This window comes from Macrobrachium rosenbergii, chromosome 12 (assembly GCF_040412425.1).
Source record: "Macrobrachium rosenbergii isolate ZJJX-2024 chromosome 12, ASM4041242v1, whole genome shotgun sequence".
Taxonomy (NCBI): domain Eukaryota; kingdom Metazoa; phylum Arthropoda; class Malacostraca; order Decapoda; family Palaemonidae; genus Macrobrachium; species Macrobrachium rosenbergii.
In genome coordinates, this window is record NC_089752.1 from 93813029 (window position 1) to 93834990 (window position 21962).

General features: G+C 37.9%; 1 protein-coding gene across 1 annotated transcript in view; it reads left to right on the plus strand.

Annotated features, from left to right (window-relative positions):
• The window catches only part of LOC136843754 (uncharacterized), a 72536-nt gene that overhangs the window by 25518 nt on the left and 25056 nt on the right, over positions 1-21962 (plus strand). The window contains exon 3 of the mRNA XM_067112418.1: positions 2905-3201. Coding sequence (XP_066968519.1) covers positions 2905-3201 — 297 coding nt within the window. The remainder of the gene's footprint in view (positions 1-2904; positions 3202-21962) is intronic.

Below are 21962 nucleotides of genomic sequence, written 5' to 3' on the forward strand. Positions count from 1 at the left end.
AGGAAGGTAAGGTGAGTTATCCCGCACGCTGGAGGTGGCTGGCTGTGCTCAGTGACGTCAAATGGCTCGGTTGGGAGCGAGCATTTATACGACTTAATGGCGCCTCTATTAGTTCATAGCATTGTTTTTGTTTATATTATCATTATTTCTTCATAAAATTACATATAAAATACAAACTGAACATTGTAAATGGAAACCAAAAGAAAAGGTACTTAAGAAAATAACACTAACTGTACTTATATTTCATTTAACGCTCCCTTATTATTGCCTTATTTTATCAAATGTTTATAAAAAATTACTGAACTATTTTTTCATTTTTTATTACATTTACTTTGCAGTGTTTTTTTCCCTTTTGAGCTGAATATTTTCATTCTAAAATAAATTCTGTATCTAGAAAAAGTGGCTAATTATATCCTCTGGAACAACAACATTTTTGCCCTTGAAAATATGGAGACGACTGGATACTGCCATGACTCCCGGCTCCAACGTTTCTCCATGGAAGGTTTTGAATAACTCTTCCATATGTCGCTGATCTTTTTAAAATTTTACAGATCTATATAATATTTTCTTTTACACATGAGATCCAATCCTCACTTTTCCCATTTATACCAGCTGAACCTAAAGATGGATACTTATTTCTAAACTTATGTGCTATGAATCATCCCAAATAACTTAAAGACTTTTTCTATCACAGATTCTGTATCTTTCTCCATTAAATTGGGTTCTCTCCCTATTAAATTTCCGATGACTCTTCCTCATTCTTAATCTCTCGGTTACAGGTAGGAGACGTTTCATGAGATATGCAGAAAGGCTATATATATATATATATATATATATATATATATATATATATATATATATATATATATATATATATATATATATATATGTGTATATATATATATATGTATATATATATATATATATATATATATATATATATACGTTTTTATCATTTTGACATTCCTTACAATAAAAATTGCAAAAGGCTTATTCATTCCTCCTCTTGCGTGTACAATAAAAATTGTTAAAAACACAGCTTATTCATATGAATGAAAAAAACTTTAGGGACATTTGATCCCCAGGAGCTAAATAAACACGGCGAAATACATTTGACCCCCAGGGACTAGTACTAAACCGGCGAAACTCTTCACTGTTTCGCCGTGTAAGCATGTTACGCGTGATGATGAAATATATACGCTGTATGACTGATTACGCATGTTGACTGTATATATATATATATATATATATATATATATATATATATATATATATATATATATATATATATATATATATATATATTTATTTATTTATATATTATTAACTATCATTTTCATCTTCCTAAACCCCTGATAAAAGTAGGCTTATTTATATGCAAGAAAATCTCTCTCTCTCTCTCTCTCTCTCTCTCTCTCTCTCTCTCTCTCTCTCTCTCTCTCTCTCTCTCTCATAATCTTCCCCTTCCTTTACCAAATAAATAACTGGCTATTTCATACACTTAAAAATTCTAATAAAATTTTGCCCTCTCTCTCACTTTCATAATGACTAGCATTTTCTCTTTGCATTTATTCTCAACAAACATAGGTCTAGGCCTAATCCAGTTTTGTCGATCTTAACCAGTGAACATGGTTTATTTGCATTAGGAATCGAATGGAAGATATTACTCACTGTATATGCAGTTAAAGAGCATATGGTTCATTCAGTTATGCAAAACGCTGTCTCTCTCTCTCTCTCTCTCTCTCTCTCTCTCTCTCTCTCTCTCTCTCTCTCTCTCTCTCTAATAACTGTTTGTTCCCTTCCTTTGCCCGACAAATAATAGGTCCATTTCATGCACATTAAAACAATTTCGATAAAATGTTCGCGTCTCCCACTCCCCCGTGTTGACTAATCACTAATATATCCCCTTGGCAGTTATTCCTAACTACTCATAGGTCTAGGCCTAATTTCAATCTTATCACTCTTAACCAGTCAAATATGGTTTACTTGTATGAGGAATCGAACGGGAGATGTATTAATGCTTTTTAAGTGATAGAAGTACTCATATAAGCCTATAGTTAATATATTTATCCACAATTTTAAATGTAACAGGTAGACTAAACCAAACTAGAGTCAAGATGTTAAATACCTGAATCAACAGTGACACTATCATGCAAAGGTAAACGTTAGTTCGGTATGCCATCATCCTTCAATTTTCTTGCATTTGCAGGGCAGTAGTTAAGCAGTTCATGCCTGAGGTGTCTTGTGTAATCGCCTTGATGAAAATGAGCCTAACACTTGCGCTTTTGGTGTTTATATGGTCACTTTCTCTGCAGATGTTCGCCCACTTCCTACACATTTCGGGATCTTTGGGGAAGCGGTAAAACCTAGCCTTTTCACTTCCAAGTGTCCATTTCTGTGTTACAGCATCCATAAATAGCACATATCACCATGGCAATAACGTACCCAATTCGAAACACCTCGAGAATTGTCACAAATTTGTGAAAACTCCCGCCTAGCTGTTGCCACATGCAACCGATGAGAGCAACTGTGACGTCATGCGCGGGAGATTTGAAAAACCGACCTCTGCGCAATTCGCCTTATCTTCTTTCATCTTGATTCCAGAGAGAGATTAGCGTGACTTACATGCATTGTCAGATCAGGAATCTGTTACTGAAGATGTAATCGGATAAAAAAATAAAATAAGAAAATGGCTTGACTGAAATCATATAATTTTCGCTCTCATTGCTCAAGTCGTCAGGGCTGTTTTCATAGTCTATTCCTCACGTACTTTGCGATAAGTCCTTGGGATTAGATGGTGAAAATGTATTTATTTGTTTTTCTTTTGTCAATACCGTTGTCAAAAAGCATACCTTCTTTCACGAGGTTAACGGAATAACGAATGATTTTCTCTACTTCGGACAGTGCCCGACCTGATGGAGCGCATCGAAGGAGGAACGGGTAGCGAAGAAGTATCCAGCGGAGAAGGGGCCGACGGCAGCGCAGGCGAAGGGAAGTCTCAGAGAGAGGGCGAAACCGAGGAAGACGACGCCGAGAGTGGCGTGGAGTGCTTGGGAGTGGTGGAGGGGAGTGGTCCATCGTCCATGGACATAGAGTACCAGCAGGGAAGCGCCTCCCCCCACGACAAGCCGTCATCGTCTTCCTCTGGCGTGTTCGGGCGACGCCGTCATCCCTCGGCGCCCCAGGCACAGCAGGATGATGGTGAGTATCAGGTCGCCTCTTTCCTTTCGTGGTCTGTTGAGATCATAGAGCGTCAATCACTGGATTGGCGATCTCCTTGCCGAACGTGTGACCTCGGGCGGCCATATTGAAAGGTCTCAGTCCAGCTCTTAGTACTATACTTTATTACTATTATTATTTTCATAATTATCATTATTTTTTCATCTTTTTTACTATTATTATTATCTCATTATTGTTACTATTAATATTATTTTATTTCTACTATTACTACTACTACTACTACTACTACTACTACTACTACTACTACTACTACTACTATTATTATTATTATTATTATTATTATTATTATTATTATTATTACTTGACGCAATTTCACAGAGAAAAATTACCTTACAAAAACAGGTTGGCCTAAGCACTCCAACCATTGTGGTCAAGGCCTAAGCGTCTGCTCTTGGATCTGAGCAGTGTTTAGCATAAATGGTTCCTGTAAAATACAGGACTTTCTTGGCATACAGTCACTTAACACTAACTAAACAGTAATGTACAATCACTAAACACTAACATTCACAACACACACTCACTAAACACTCACACGTACTATATACAGTCAAAGTCAATAACACTAACCACTCACTGAATACTCAACACTCACTAGGCACTCACTATACACTAAACACTCATAAAACAAACACTAAACACCCGCTAAATACTCACTGTACCCAAAACACTCAGTAAACATTCACTAAACACTCACTTAATCCTCAACATTCATTAAACACTAAACACTCGCTAAGCACTCACTACACACTAAACATGCTCTAAGTACTCACTATACACTAAACACTCACTAAACATTCACTAAGCACTCACTGTACACTAAACACTCACTAAACCCTAAACACTCGTTAAGCACTAAATACTCACTAAACCATAAATGTTCATTAAATCACTAAACACTCGTTAAACACTAAATAGTCAATGAACATTCACTAATCATTCATAAAACACTCACGAAACACTTACACACTAAACATTCACTAAACACTAATTTTCACAAGACATTCGCTAAACATTTACTGAATACTTACTAAACATTCACTAAACACTAACATTCACTAAACCCTAAACATTCACTAAACATTAACTGAATGCTTAAACACTAAACATTCTCTGAACACTTATATTAAACATTCACTGAATACTTACACACTAAACACTAACATTCACTAAACCCTAAACACTCTCTAAACATTCACTGAATACTTACACAGTAAACATTCTCTAAACACTAACATGTGCTAAACACTCACTAAACACTTACACACTAAACATTCACTAAGCCCTAAACACTCACTAAACATTCACTGAATACTTACCTACTAAACATTCACTAAACACTAACATTCACAAGACATTCACTAAACATCTAAACATTCACTGAATACTTACACACTAAACATTCACAAAACATTCACTAAACCCTAAACAATCACTGAATACTTACTCAATAACCATTACCAACATTCACCATACCCTAAACACTCACTAAACATTCATTGAATACTTACACAATAAACATGCACTAACATTCACAAAATATTCACTAAACCCTAAACACTCACTAAACATTCACTGAATACTTACACACTAAACATTCACTAACATTCACTAAACCCTAAACTAAACATTCATTAAACAGTTACTCATAAACATTCATTAAACACTTACTCACTAAACCCTGAACATTCGGTAAACACTTATTAAACGTTAAAGATAAAAAAAAAAATTCACAATCGCACTGAGTCCTGTTCAATTTGCGGGTTACCAGACATTTAAAGATGGCCACAAGGCTTTGCAGCGCCGCGGCGCCCTGGTGGAAGACCACCAAACTACGTAGTACTGGTATAGAGATTGCAACTACAGGTATATACCCTCTATGGTTGAGACATGCCGGTATGTACACACCTTGTCTCGTTTTACCATCTCTCGTGAAATCTAGTCATAAAGATGTCCTCCCTCAGTACTATCATCCAGTTCTTCATATCTCGTTTATCCTAAAAACTTACTTTTGTTGACATTCATCCTTGACTCTCCTCAAACGAAAACTCGCCAGTTTATATGGCGCCAATCAACACTAAGCTCGATCATCTGCAATTGCGAGTCATTCTTGATCCTTTCACTTATCTCGTAACCTTAGGACGAAATCTGTTTTTTTTTTTTTCCGTGGTATCTCTTGTCATCATGTATGAATGCTGGCTGTTGCAGTTATGGTGGTCCCTTGTCTGATGCCTGTCATCACACCAAACCAGATATTCCTTTGAATACTGGTGCACAAAGAGTGCTTTTATCATAAGGATTTATGGACGCTGGCAGTCACCTGCCAAGTCTCAGATGACTGGATGCACCTTATAATAGTATCCCCTGCATTTTTACAGTACCTTGTATGACCTTGTTACCTTTTATCATTTTAAGAAAGGGATGATTGTTTCTCGCATCCAGTCAGCTCCTGATGATTCCTAATTCATGCTTTCGTTGTCCTCCTTGCATCATCGTCATCTCCAAAGCAGTTCTCATATTTGCTTGAACACATTTTGGTTTTCACAGATACAGTTAATTTCTGGCATTAGACAACCTTGAAAAGTAAAAATATAAATACATTTATCGGATATACTGCTGATTAAACTAGTAAACCTAAAATGGTTTCAAATGTTTACTGTTGCGTCTTGGCGAAGGCGCGTTTGATGTTGCACAGCAAAGAAGTCCAGCAGAGTAGTTCATTCCGTTCAATTTCTGCGTTCCACAGGCTCTGCCATGGGGCTGCATGGAACTAGAATAATCCTTCAGGGTTCCTTTTCTGATTTAAATATATGCAAATATATATATATATATATATATATATATATATATATATATATATATATATATATATATATATGTGTGTATGTGTGTGTGTGTGTGTGTGTGTGTGTGTGTATGTGTGTATGTGTTTGTGTATGGCAATCATTCACGAGCCCCAAGGAAAACACGAAAATTCAGAATTGCATTTTCCCAACGCCAAAACAAGGAACATCAGGCTTGGAATTCCTAATCTTTACAGTCAAATCGTGACAGTATTTATTTACCTTATTTACTGAAAAGTCACCGTAACCGCGACCTCGCATCTGCTGAAAAATGCCCTTTTCATGGACCGATCATAAATTTTCCTTGAATGTTTCTAGGAAGGGTTGGAGTGTAATGAACTCTACAGGTTTCTATCATCCAAGTCCGACCGTATTCTTGATACATAATTATCTTAGATGCCATCAAGAACCTTAATCAAAGAGAAAAATTATAAGTCCGGGAGTTTAGTCGGTCAGACAAACCTGCCCAACTTCAAAATAATAATATTTACATATATTTAAATAAGAAAAGGAACCCTGAAAGATTATTCTAGTTCCATGCAGCCCCATGGCAGAGCCTGTGGAACGCAGAAATTGAACGGAATGAACTACTCTGCTGGACTTCTTTGCTGTGCAACATCAAACGCGCCTTCGCCAAGACGCAACAGTAAACATTTGAAACCATTTTAGGTTTACTAGTTTAATCAGCAGCATATCCGATAAATGTATTTATATTTTTACTTTTCAAGGCTGTCGAATGCCAGAAATGAACTATATATGTGAAAACCAAAATGTGTTGAAGCAAATATGAGAACTGCTTTGGGGATGACGAGGATGCAAGGAGGACAATAAAAGCATGAATTAGGAATCATCAGGAGCTGACTGGATGAGAGAAACCATCATCCCTTTCGTAAAATGATAAAATGTAACAAGCTCATACAAGGTATTGTAAAAATGCGGGGGATACTATTAATTACAGGGTGCATCCAGTCATGGCGACCTGGCAGGAGACTGCCAGTGTGCATCAATCCTTACGATAAAAGCATTGTTTGTGCACCAGTATTCACAGGAATATCTGGTTTGGTGTGATGACAGGCATCAGACAAGCGACCGCCGTAACTGCAGCAGCCAGTATTCATACAAGATGATGAGATATGTCACACGGAAAATACAGATTTCGTCCTAAGGATACGAGATAAGAGAAGGTGTCATGAATGACTCGCAATTGCAGATGATCGAGCTTAGTGTTGATTGGCTCCGTAGAAATTGGCGAGTTTTCGTGTGAAGAAAGTCACGAATGAATGTCAACTTTTTAATAGGTAAGTGTTCAAAAGAAAGGGCCCTAATACTTAAGAAACCAGATATTTATTTGCATAGATGACTAAAAGTTGATATATAGTCCGAAAAGCAAATTTGCTAAGACGGTCTCATCCGTTCAATGAAACCTCCTTGTTTAAGAAATAAAATTTCTTGATTAATGCCTACATACACAGACTAGGGCACACGAGTGCATTCACATAAAATTTATATATATATATATATATATATATATATATATATATATATATATATATATATATATATATATATATATATATATATATATATATATATATATATTTAAGTAGGTAAAACTTGACTCTGGATACAATCTCGAAGGCGAAGGGAAAGGGCACCATTGTTACAACTAGTTTTTTATGCCGACGTTTCACGACAATTGCTATCGTCGCATTTTCAAGGCTGCAATGATTAAAAAACCTTCTTACAAAAAGTCACATTAAAACATCGGTATATACTTATAAATTATAAGACAAATAAAAACGGGGGAATAGGCACAGGATATACCTAAACCGCAGAAGTTTTCTCAAGAACCCAGGAAAAGCAAGGAAGGACGGATGAAGAAAAGCATAAACAAAAGGTTAAGCGATGAACAATTGGACAGAGATTGTTGAATGCCAGAATGAATCCAACTCCTACCATCGCTACTGTACCGAAAATGAGAATGTATGCAAATTTCCCCTACCTAAATGACAACACCTTTAAGAAAGAAATGACTTCCCATATTTCAAAGTACGTTCTCAGCTGTAGACCTGAAACTTATACCCAAGAATCCATGCACTATCGGATAATTTTTTAAATTCAAGGATCGTCTTAGCCATCTCCTGTCTTCGAATATCGTTTACAAATATGTTTGCCCAGGATGTGATCGTGGGATTACGTCGGATGCACGACGAGGCTACTGCGAATTTGCATAGATTCCCATAAGCTACAGAACTGTCTAATCCAGGCACTCAAATATAAGAAATCATGTAAAAATGTGCAAAACTGATATTAATTATAACGATTTTTCTATAATAGGACAACCCCAAAATAAAAATTACCTCAATATACTTGAATCTATTATCATGAAGAAGACGGCCCCAACACTAAATACTCAAATAACCTCTGTCCAATTGTTTATCGCTTAACCTTTTGTTTATGTTTTTCTTCTCTCGTCATTTCTTGTTCTTCCTGAGTTCTTGACAAAACCTATGCTTTAGTCTTATTAATTCTGCGGTTTAGGTATGTCCTGTGCCTATTCCCCCCGTTTTTATTTGTCTCGTAATTTATATGTATATATCGATGTTTTAATGTAACTTTTTGTAAGAAGGTTTTCAATCATTGCAGCATTGAAAATGCGACGATAGCAGTTGTCGTCAAACGTGGCCGTAATAAACTAATTGTAACAATGGTGTCCTTTCTCTTGACCTTCGAGATTGTATCCTGAGTCCAGACTCACCCCTACTTGGATATATATATATATATATATATATATATATATATATATATATATATATATATATATATATATATATATATATATATATATATATATATATATATATATATATATATATATATATATATATATATATATATATATATATATATATATAATATATATATATATATATATACACACACACACACACACACACACACATATATATATATATATATATATATATATATATATATATATATATATATATATATATATTATATATATAACACCTCGTGACCCTAGTATGTGTATGTACGCATTACTCAAGAAATTTTATTCCCTAAACAAGGAGGTTTCATTGAACGGATGAGACCGTCTTAGCAAAGTTGCTTTTCGGACTTTATATCAACTTTTAGTCATCTATGCAAATAAATATCTTGTTTCTTAAGTATTAACGCCCTTTCTTTTGAACACATACCTATTAAAAAGTTTGTACTTTGATGATCTTTTGACCTCTGCCAACTCTGTAGGTTTGTTTCCCATAGGTAGTCTATTACATTCGGGTTTTTAAGCCATATTGTAATTCATTTTAACTTTTGCTCTACTAAGCTCCTGAAGTCATTTGACTTTTTCCTTTCCTACGATTGAGCCAATCATGAAATCTCTCTCAATGCGTAGCATTTAATCCCTGTTCTCAGCTTAAGTCATCCACTTTATTTCAGTGTTCCTACTAACAATGATCCCACAGCCACCATGAACTTCTCGCTTACGCCCATTGTCAGTTTCTACGATGGCTTTCATATTGTTTGAACAAGTTAATGGCCTTTCAGGCTTCCTCCACGTGAATATAAGAATAATTATATATCACCACAGAGGCATCAGGATTTTAGAGGTGATAAGGTAGGGCATGACCAAAAAGAGGTTGGGAACCACTGGTTTAGCCACTCTGAAATCTCAACTCTTTTCTCTACAGATTACAACCAAAAAACCATTTTGGATCGTATTTTTTTTCTTCGAGTAACTGACACTCATATCTGCTTCTTCTTAACCGGCCTTATCACTGCACTTGTTTACCTACTTAGATAATCAGAGATATATTTAAAACTTACCCATCACGCTTTCCCTTTGTCATAAGTCATAAAATTCTGTCTTAAATCTTTCCTAAATTCTCCTGTGTTCGTGAAGCTCGCTTTTCTTTTACAGATAGATATTTTGATTATACAGTATGTACTTCAAGTGGTGTGGCTTATCCTTTGCAGACAGGAAAGGGTATTATAGATGTGATAGGGTTTTAAATTCAGCTGACAGTGATAGTTGTGCTAGAACTGCCAACCGGATGAAAATATTATACTCAAAAAATATTAGTATGACTATTCTTGTTTGTAAATCAAGGCCAGAACCATGGTTTTGAGCTGGCCTCTGGCGTCCAGGCGTGGGCTCATTTTGGGTTGGGGGTAGGGAATCTGGGCATTTTATCCGGTTTGCCTCCAATATAATTAAGGTGAGAATGATTGCGCTCTTGTCATGTCCTCAGTCCTACCAAACAGGTTTGGCCCATCTTGTCCCAGACTAATTGTGTCGGCGCTGGCCGTTGGGGCTAGTGCCAAGGGGACGACGTCACACTTGTGACTCCAGAGGTGCTTAGCTCAGAATGTGAATCCAATTCGACCGCTCGGGTTTTCCAGGCGGTTGTAAAACGTTGATCCGAACCTGATTAATTTCCCCCTTCATGCTCAGCGTGTGGTAACACACAGGTGACATGAAAGGCTGGTTTAGACTTTTTTTAGGGTGGGGGGCACGGGAACATTACTTCAATAGGATCATTTAGTAATGGCTACCGTAATGGAGCCATTTTTTTTATGGTAATTTATCTAAATAAGGCTTAGGATTGTTTTCAAAATATTTTCTTGCTATTAGGACATCAATTTTTAAACATTTGTATGACTGTAAGAACGGTACATGAATATGATGATTCAATAATTGCTGCCACAAGTAAACAAATCTGACTTATTGTGAATGAAGTGTTTGACAAGTAAAAGTAGAATATCTCACGAACAGTACAATTTGTGGGCATAGCCCTATTTGCAGCCTAGGCTAGTTCAAACGTCATGATTTGATGAATCACATAATGAACATTACTTTTTTTCAGCAAACATAAACACTTCCACTTTAAATCATATATCAGCAGGAGTGTCTGTCTGCTTTGCAATTTGCTTGCATTTCTTGCATTATCCTATCAACACTCCTAACAGGTGACATGTTTTGGAGTTTTGTTTCGCTAACACACTCCAGGGTGGAGTCAAATGTTACGTCGTTCTTTGTGATGTGCGTCGTCATCATCGGCCACTGCGTGACGCAAAGGGCCTCTGTGAAATCCTGCACTCTTGTCTTTCCTGTCGTTTATCTTCCACAAATCTCATAGTTTTCGTCCAAGTAAGTCTGGGCCCGCCAACTTTTGGGCTGCCCACAATATCCCAGCTGACATTATCACGTACTACTCTCTCAGGGTCTGTGCGAAAGACTTGACCAGGTCACCCCCAACTCCCCTTCTCTCAGAAAATAAGGAACTCTTTCACTTTTCCTTGGAGGACTTGATATTTTCAGTTCTCCTAATATCAAATGGGAGCTTGCTGTAAAACCTTGGGGCTGTAAATACGAAGGCTTTCAAACCGCATTCCGAAATGCATCTTGGTTCTGTAGCTAGTCTTGTGTTAACACCATTCGTTGGCTGTATTTTGCACAACAAATCCCCCTAAATACTTTGGAGTATTAACAGCTTGATGAGTCATAACACATTTAAAACATTATCTATTCCAATATTGAAAGGCAGCTAGTATAACTCAATGCGGGGGTAATCCTATACCGAGGTGCAATACCCTTTATCAATCCTGCCGCTTTAGTTATTATATTTACAACTTGTGACACTTTATTGACCCTGCCGCTCTATTTTATATATTTACAGCATCCAAAGTTGTATCTTGGGTAGATTATTGGATAGAGTTGCAGCTGCCCACACTAATTATACAGCAAATCACAAGTTTCTTAACAGAACAGTCATCTAGATTTGTTTTTTCAAAGATGATGTCCAGTAACCCTACAACATTAATGATTTGATTACAGATATTACAGTCGTGTAACTCACCTAAGTTGCAGACCTTATCAGTAACTTGTATTAGAGCATTAGTAATGTTGACCTGAATGTCCCGAAGTCTTCTGATTTTTCCCCCCACCAACATAAATTCCGTTTAATTTTAGTTGTTTAAATTAAATATCATCCATTCCTTAACACTGGCAAGAGCATTTTTCAGTTTCTCTCTCAGGGTTGTTGGAGCTACATTTTGAATGAAGAATATCTTGGTCTGGTTCAGTATTTATTCTCTGAATCTTAAAACCAAGTTTCTCAATTACTGCCTTCATAGTAGGCCATTCAGATAATTTCTTATGCGTCTCATGTAAACGAAATCGAACATGCTGATGGCAGGGATTTGACCAAGGCACGAAATGGCTGTACAAGAATGGGGAAAGCAAGGAAGGTTTGGCACACGACGAAAAGGGTTCTTTTGTAGTAACAGTGGCCCTTTATCTCCATACAAATAGAAGCCTTTTAGGGTCTGGGTCGATATAAAATTCTGATTGAACTTATGAAGATACATCTTTCTGAATCAGCCTTCTTTAGAACACGACTTTTTTACGTTTCTCTTAGGTTAAACCATTAGACGTTCCCAACAACTTTTTTTCCCATTGTCAGAAGCAAAACACTGTACACCTTCCATTTCCTACCCTTTTGAAATAGATTCCGCAGGTGGTTTCTAGATTTTTTTTATTCTTTCTGAATTAAGGAAGGCCTGGCTCAATTGATCTAAGCAAGTTGAAACCAGAATTCAGAATCATTATGAAAAGGCTTCCAATCACAGGTAGACAAGTAGTTCAGCGAAACCAGGGCGTGCCAAGAATGCGAGCAGAAAAGCCGCAAAACTCAAGAAGAGATAGTCGCCTCATTAAGCATAGGTGTTACGCTCGTGCATGCAAAGGTGGCAGGTATACGGAGAAGGTAATAATCTCGGAGCAATTAGCGTTGATAATGAAGGGAAAAGTCATTCTCGGGATGAGGAAACCTGGCTCCAGAATACAAGGCGTTCAGATTGCTTAGCATAAACAAAAAATAACTCAGAATTTTAGAGACATAGAAAAGTTTCGAAGGGAATACGTGTAGATACAAGTGTTTTTATATATGTAACCTAAACGCTTTTGTTAATTTGGAGGAAAATGATGGCGTTATGTATTTTGTTGTGAAGGCCTCGCGGGATGTAAAATAATAGTTATAACTAACATAGTTAATGTCATTGTGATTGCTATCGCGTAGTTCATTTATTGTTCAATAGTTTTTCACAGTCGTCACCATATTCTCCCTCTGTTGATTTGCTTGTCCCGTTAGTCCATGACTTTCTGACTGCGCAGGGATGCAGGACACAATTTGTGTATCCTCTGTCTAGGGTACATCAACGTGGAAGAGGAAATGGTTTAATGTTTCAACGTTTTTCCAACTTGTTGACTTTGCATGTCGACGTCAACGCATGAAACTGATGAGTGTACTAAGGTTCCAGCAGTGCTCTTCGTGGCACTTGTGCAGTGTCAGAGGGGCTGTGCCAATGAGCCTGTCACTCGGGTTAGTGCGGGGGCCTGCGGCCCGCAGGCCAGCGTGGTGCAGGCCGCAGTAACAGTTAGGGCTTTCAGTATTGATTCCTGCGCAAAACCATGAAGGACCGAATCGTGTTTTCTCCGTCGTTGTTGTTGTGACCGTGGGTTATAGTGCTCGTACTACGTGCCATTCCTTCTCCGTAAGTGAATGGTTGCGCGGACGTGTCTACGTATACTGATTCCGTTTAAAAGGCACTCTCTGAGGTGGAACGTTGTCAGTCCCCGGTTGATTTGGGTAGAAGGTCATAATGTAATAAACAGAAAATATCGCGAGGGTTGAATTATAATGTGTGCGTGTGGAAAGAATTGTGGAACGGAATATTGAAATAACATTGACATTAACGTAGGCCTAGTAGGACTGTTATTTAAAGCACTTTTATGGCGTTTGTATGTGTGTATGTTTTTTTAATCGGTAGAGCCCACGTTTATTAATTATAAATCAAAGTAGCTTTCGATCAATCTTGGCATTTAACGCTAAAGTTCAGTTTTCTCGCATGACAAATACGAGTATGTAAGAATCCTCATGAATGCATCTTTCGGGAAATCTAGAGTCAAAATATGATTGCCTGGCAGAATTATGAGCAAGATTTGACTGTTTTGTTTTCCTCTTAAGGTAAAAACGACAGCTATTAGCAAATGGCGGGAGGAGATCAAAAGTGAAAGCTTCTTTTATTGGATAATATTTAACCAAATTAAGAAACCTTTCGTGGTGTGAAAATTGCATAGAAAAAACCCAGTTCGTGAATAATGAATCAAGAAGTCTATACAAGTGACATTTTCATGATTTGGTGAAATTTTCGCGCAACATAACAGACGATTAAGTGAGTTTTAAATGAGATGAAGAAATATTTAAGAACAGTCCACAGTGCATGAATGGATACAAACTTTACGAATGAAAATATTCATAAATCTTACGACTTTATAAATACTTTCATGACCGATTGAAAAACTGACAAATCAGAAACAGGAACCAACTTAATTGTGTAAAAGGACAACTGAAATGGAAAGAAATATAAATAAATTCCGTAATGCGAATAAGGATATTTACTAGAATTAAGAGTGTGGAAAATGAAGTTGGAGGACTGATGATATTCTTGGGTATTTAATTTTATTAAATAATATAATACAGTTGCCTGCCCAGCATTTTGTAAATTTGGATTTAATTATTTTGTTTTTATAGTCAAATGTGGACATTTTTAAAGTCTTGTTTTATCCTAAATAGCAACTGATTAGTCTTCTCTGTGTTGTTTTCCTCTAAATAGCAATTGATTAGTCTTCTCTCGTGAATAACGGTATAAAACTTTCCTTTTTATATATCACATTATATTACTTTGTTCTCAATGAAATTTTACTCGTCATTGTTGTAAGTCCTAAGGTTGTAATAACTTGGACTGACTTACTCCCAAGATACGCCACAGTCGGCTCGTCTGACTAAAAGCTTAAAGAACATTTCAGCAATTAATTTCCCACTGATAAGCTAGGAAAAAAGATTATTAAGATTAGAAAAATAAAAAGTTGCCTCCTTGTAATATTGACCTGACTAAGCGCTCTTAAATTTCTGGCATTATTATTGATTGTAGGGAGAATGCCGTATTCACTCGATTTACTCCTGGCATTTCATCCGTGGCACTGTCCTATCTGGACCTACGCATGGGCTGCTCGGGAGTGCTGGCGCCCGCGGAGACAAACACGAGGCGAGTTTCATACGGCAAAACAACGGCAAATGAGCGCGGGTGGCTGCGGGCCGCGGGTGGTGCGTGAAGCCGCTGCGCCCTAGCAGGTTGGCGCAGTGTGGTTGCCAGCCACTTCTACCACACACAAATCCCTCCAGACTTCGCGGCCAGTCCTTACCTAACATCATCGTTCGGTGCCGAATTTTCCCTTTTCAGCGCCAGACTATAAGCAGCTATTTTGCCATTCGATTTTAGTCAACAGTTTGAAAGATTACCCTCCCCCAACCAGAGACAGAAGTGAGAGAAACTAGTGTAAACGTTAAGTGCTTACATGATAATGACGAGGCGGATGGAAGTACGAACAAACAGGCTTTTGAACATTGAAAACTGCAGTATGACAACGTCCTGGCTTCTGACGATTTCACGTGGGGGTACGTTGTGCCGTTGCGTAGTCGAGCATGAGCGTCTTCATACTGAAAAGTTTAGGGAAATTCGTCACCCTGATTTTGCCATGAGTAGAAAACACCCCTTGTTAATTTCATGTTTTCGTTTCAACCTCCACGAATCAATTTAGATTGATACCGATATACATTATCATAGGTGTGAGAAATTGACTTTTGACAGAAGCAAAGCAGGAATAATGCAGTACGTTGTACATTCTGATTTTTATTTTTATTTTTAGGAAGAACCTCTGCTGAGCTTTTGGACTTGTGTAATCTAGTTTTACACGTGCGTGCGACTTTTTATTTTACTTGGATGTTACGTCGAGATTTACTCTCTCTCTCTCTCTCTCTCTCTCTCTCTCTCTCTCTCTCTCACACACACACACACACAAACACACGCACACACACAGCTGCCTCGTGCTGTAATCAAGGTCACCCTGATGCGCTATAAACATTGTATATTATTAACGTTCTCAAGAACTGGAAATAGTCAGGCTATACTGATAATTAATTGTGTAATGTTAAGCAAAATTTACATCGATACCGATGAATAATAATACAATTTAGCACTAAAATTACAACGGTAAACTCATCCTGTACAAAAAATGATAATGATCAGCGGGGCAAATATATTTCCAAATTGAGAATAACATTAGGTATATATTTCTAAGCTTCCAGATGACCACTACTTGCTATTTATTTACACTTAAACAGCATATTTATTGTAACTGCAGACCTTTTTTTGTTTGATATTTGAGATTAAGTATATTTTAATGCGAAAACAGACGTTGAATTTCCTCAACTGCCGATCACGTAAGCTTCGTCCAGTGAAAAGTGAGGTTGAGCCTAATTTTTACACCGATGCCTTTAAAGCTGTGAAGTTGCCCTTCCGAGCAGCAAACACCGGTTTTGAGAACATCACTGCTGCTTGAACCTGTGCATCTCTCTCTCTCTCTCTCTCTCTCTCTCTCTCTCTCTCTCTCTCTCTCTCTCTCTCACATGTTTTATACAATACGTTAGTTTGCACGTGTCTTCGGAAAAAAAAGAAATAAAATATTTTGGAAGAATGGTTACTACTGGAGTGCAATAGTTCAAGAATGTCGAAATATGCCGGACGATGATGTTGCATGTGGCTGACTGACCTTTTTGTTGTCTTGAGAAATGTGATTTGAGTCGAAATCAAGACCAGTGTGAATGGACAAACGTGGTTTGATGATTTGAATGTAGGTTTACTGTAGAAAATGTAGACAGATAACTATATCTTCTCGTTAATATCGGAATATCCACAAATATTGTTGTTTATTAAAAACTGGTTTTCTTCACCCATCCTGAGTAGTCTTAGGTGACATTTTTTGTGGTTTTTATTCTTTCAATACATATATTTCATAACGTTAACCATCCTAAATCTTGAGTAGATTTTTTTATTTTATTTTTTATTATTATTATTTTTTTTTTTTTTTTGGGGTGTTGGCTTTATACTGTGACTGAATTGTAGACTGAATCTTAGTCCTGTAAGATTTAGGTTTCCATTCGGTAGATGAAGTTTGTCGTGTGGGTCTTTGTCAGTAACTCCCCCTCCCCCCTCCCCATGACCGATTAGGTCCGATTAGGCTAGACCAATTTCGTTGGCAAATCTGAGGAAACCGATAAACGAGACTGACAGCTGTGCATTCATAGGGAAGAGTGATCATTCTGAAATTTTCTTGCTGTGGTCAACTGGTGTCTGGCGACTTTCGTCTGAAACGTAAATTATTTGATTACAGGTTTTCAAATCAATGTTAAATCGATATTCTGGTGCGTGGGAGCAGTATCGCTCTTAAAATGGAAACTTATTGTGATTGTTGATGAACATGTAGTTGGAAAAGTGAGAACTACACAAATAACGTCCTTTCAATAGTTGTGAAGCCCATTTGAAAACAAAACAATCACTGGCATTGAACTGAGACCCAGTCGTGAATTGGAGAGTTTATTAGAGGCTGTATGAAAACCCGGGCGATGAAGACCTCCTCCCGTCCAAGATCGCCGTCACACACGGCCAAGAACATCACGCCCGAGGATCGCATCTGGGAGTTCGGTTGTGTCCTCGGAGAGAGGGGCGGGCGCCTCCTCTGCAGAGCTTGCAATCTCGGGCTCGACCACACCCGCAGGTCTACCATCGTCGAGCATCTCAGGTCGTACCGGTCATTTCTCTCTCTCTCTCTCTCTCTCTCTCTCTCTCTCTCTCTCTCTCTCTCTCTCTCTCTCGCCGTATCGCTATTGCAATATCCACCTGAGTTTTATATGTAAAAAATTTCCAGTGACTCTTTCTTGCATTTAAGATTTTGTATAAGCAATAAATGGGTACATTTGTAATTTGTGATATTGCTCCAGGTCATCTTGTATAACAACAATGTGCTAGTAAAAAAACACGTATGAATTAGGTAGATAGACATGTAATTGATGCATTCATGATAACAGCAGACAGTTATTGCATGACGCCAGTAATTTTGAAGATATCCATGCTGTTTTGATGCCAATAACAAGTCACGTGATTTACGAGACCAGGTGTGAAATGTACTCTGCAATGGTTTTGATACCCTAAAATGACCCAGGTTTACAGAGATTCTTGTAGAGTGAAGGCTGACACTCTCGAAGGTTCTGTGATATTTTTTATTTCATAGTATGTGAAGTAACGTGGTTGATTTTATCCATTGCTTCAATGCTCATGTTATAGTGAGTTTTATAGAGCTTCGTTCGAGAGCTCTATAAAACTCTGAATATATTCAGATCATGTAACCATTGTTGATTTTGTCCTTCAGTACAATGGTCATGGTATTCCTAGAGGTTAGGAAAGATGATGATAATATCTATGGTGTTGCCGAACCCAGATCCCGGAAGCACCAGCGTCTGCTGAGTAAGATTGGCCTCCTCGACTTCCAGCCCGCCTCCTCCTCCTCCCCCTCCCCCTCTTCTTCCTCGGCTGCAGCAGCTCCTTCTCAGGCCTCCTTCGTCTCGCCGGCAGTCATTTACGTGGGTGGGTAAAATTGCGGGGGAAGCATCTCTTCTTTTTCCTCGGGAAAGAGCAGAGAGAGGCAGTTCTCTCTCTCGGGGAAGAAGCTCTGTCGTCTGACTTCGGATTTTAGTTTTAGGGCGTGGACTGTTTTAATAGAATTTATGCCTCTATTCATTTACATCCTGTTAAATTTTGTGAGTATTTCTTAATGAAATGCCGTTCATACGTTAACATTTATTGCAGTTTTAAGTTTTGTGAGTATTTCTTAGTGAAATACCGTTCATACGTTAACATTTATTGCAGTTTCTTATTCGTCATTTTCAAAAGATAAATGTTTTAAGCTTTGAGTGGAAAGCAGCTAATGTTCATACCTGAATATATATAAAGAAACAAAATACAAAATACTCTCTTTCTCTCTGTGTGGATAATGGTGATGCAATTGACATTCAAAGTGTATATATATATATATATATATATATATATATATATATATATATATATATATATATATATATATATATATATATATCTACACTACTGAAATGAATTTATATAATATAAATTGGAAGTAGTTATTCAAGACCATAGTCATCAGGCTAATTCCCAGGCTAAGCCGCATTTAGCTTCAGTGTTTTGAGAAAGGTGCAGAGAAAAGTTATTCTGTGGATATCGTCTTTCAGTTGCTGCTTCTATTGTTGGATATGTTCAGTTGTTGCCTCTATTGAAGGATGTGTTGAGGTGTTTCTTCTGTTGGTGGATGTGTTCAGTTGTTGCTTCTATTGATGGATATGTTCAGTTGTTGCTTCTGTTGGTGCATGTGTTCAGTTGCTACTTCTGTTGGTGGATGTGTTCAGTTGTTGCTTCTGTTGGTGGATGTGCTCAGTTGTTGACTCTGTTTGTGGATTAGTTCAGTTGTTGCCTCTGTTGGTGGGTGTGTTCAATTGCTACTTCTGTTGGTGGATGTGTTCAGTTGTTGCTTCTATTGATGGATATGTTCAGTTGTTGCTTCTGTTGGTGCATGTGTTCAGTTGCTACTTCTGTTGGTGGATGTGTTCAAGTGTTGCTTCTGTTGGTGGGTGTGCTCAGTTGTTGCCTCTGTTGTGGATGAGCTCTATTGTTTCCTCTGTTGGTGGGTGTGCTCAGTTGTTGCCTCTGTTGTGGATGAGTTCTGTTGTTTTCTCTGTTGGTGGATGAGTTCAGTTGTTGCCTCTGTTGGTGGATGTGTTCAGTTGTTCCCTTTGTTGGTGGATGAGTTCAGTTGTTGCTTGTGTTGGTGGATGAGTTCAGTTGTTGCTTCTATTGACCGATATGTTTAGTTGTTGCCTCTGTTGGTGGATGTGTTCAATTTTTACCTCTGTGGTGGATGTGTTCAGTTATTGCCTCTGTTGGTGGATGAGTTCCGTTGTTGCCTCTGTTGGTGGATGAGTTCACTTGTGGATGTGTTCCGTTGTTGCCTCTGTTGGTGGATGAGTTCACTTGTTGCTTCTATTGATGGATGTGTTCAGTTGTTGCCTCTGTTGGTGGAGGAGTTCAGCTGCTGCCTCTGTTGGTGGATGTGTTCAATTTTTGCCTCTGTCGGTGGATGTGTTCATCTGTTGCTTCTGTTGGTGGATGTGTTCAGTTGTTGCCTCTGTTGTTGGATGAGTTCCATTGTTGCCTCTGTTGGTGGATGAGTTCACTTGTTGCTTCTATTGATTTATGTGTTCAGTTGTTGCCTCTGTTGGTGGATGTGTTCAGTTGGTGCCTCTGTTGGTGGATGAGTTCACTTGTTGCTTCTATTGATGGATGTGTTCAGTTGTTGCCTCTGTTGGTGGATGTGTTCAGTTGGTGCCTCTGTTGGTGGATGAGTTCACTTGTTGCTTCTATTGATGGATGTGTTCAGTTGTTGCCTCTGTTGGTGGATGTGTTCAGTTGTTGCCTCTGTTGGTGGATGAGTTCACTTGTTGCTTCTATTGATGGATGTGTTCAGTTGTTGCTTCTGTTGGTGGATGTGTTCAGTTGGTGCCTCTGTTGGTGGATGAGTTCAGCTGCTGCCTCTGTTGGTGGATGTGTTCAATTTTTGCCTCTGTCGGTGGATGTGTTAAATTTTTGCCTCTGTTGGTGGATGAGTTCACTTGTTGCTTCAATTGATGGATGTGTTCAGTTGTTGCCTCTGTTGGTGGATGTGTTCAGTTGGTGCCTCTGTTGGTGGATGAGTTCAGCTGCTGCCTCTGTTGGTGGATGTGTTCAATTTTTGCCTCTGTCGGTGGATGTGTTCAGTTTTTGCCTCTGTTGGTGGATGTGTTCAGTTGTTGCCTCTGTTGGTGGATGTGTTCAGTTGTTGCCTCTGTTGGTGGATGTGTTCACTTGTTGCTTCTATTGATGGATGTGTTCAGTTGTTGTCTCTGTTGGTGGATGTGTTCAGTTGTTGCCTCTGTTGGTGGATGTGTTCAGTTGTTGCCTCTGTTGGTGGATGTGTTCAGTTGTTGCCTCTGTTGGTGGATGTGTTCACTTGTTGCTTCTATTGATGGATGTGTTCAGTTGTTGCCTCTGTTGGTGGATGTGTTCAGTTGTTGCTTCTATTGATGGATGTGTTCAGTTGTTGCCTCTGTTGGTGGATGAGTTCACTTGTTGCTTCTATTGATGGATGTGTTCAGTTGTTGCCTCTGTTGGTGGATGAGTTCAGCTGCTGCCTCTGTTGGTGGATGTGTTCAGTTTTTGCCTCTGTTGGTGGATGTGTTCAATTTTTGCCTCTGTCGGTGGATGTGTTAAATTTTTGCCTCTGTTGGTGGATGTGTTCAGTTGTTGCCTCTGTTGGTGGATGTGTTCAGTTGTTGCCTCTGTTGGTGGATGAGTTCACTTGTTGCTTCTATTGATGGATGTGTTCAGTTGTTGCCTCTGTTGGTGGATGAGTTCAGCTGCTGCCTCTGTCGGTGGATGTGTTCAATTTTTGCCTCTGTCGGTGGATGTGTTCAATTTTTGCCTCTGTCGGTGGATGTGTTCAATTTTTGCCTCTGTCGGTGGATGTGTTCATCTGTTGCTTCTGTTGGTGGATGTGTTCAGTTGTTTACACACATTCTTTGCTTTTATAATAAAATAGGTGATTTGCATTTTGATTTTATACACGGAACATAAAATATGGTAGTATTTAGGACATTGCAAGTATTTTTTCTTTCAATAATCAGTTAGACACACACACACACTCATGTCCGTGTATAATATATATATATATATATATATATATATATATATATATATATATATATATATATATATATATATATATATATATATATATATATATATATATATATATATATATATATATATATATATATATATATATATATATAT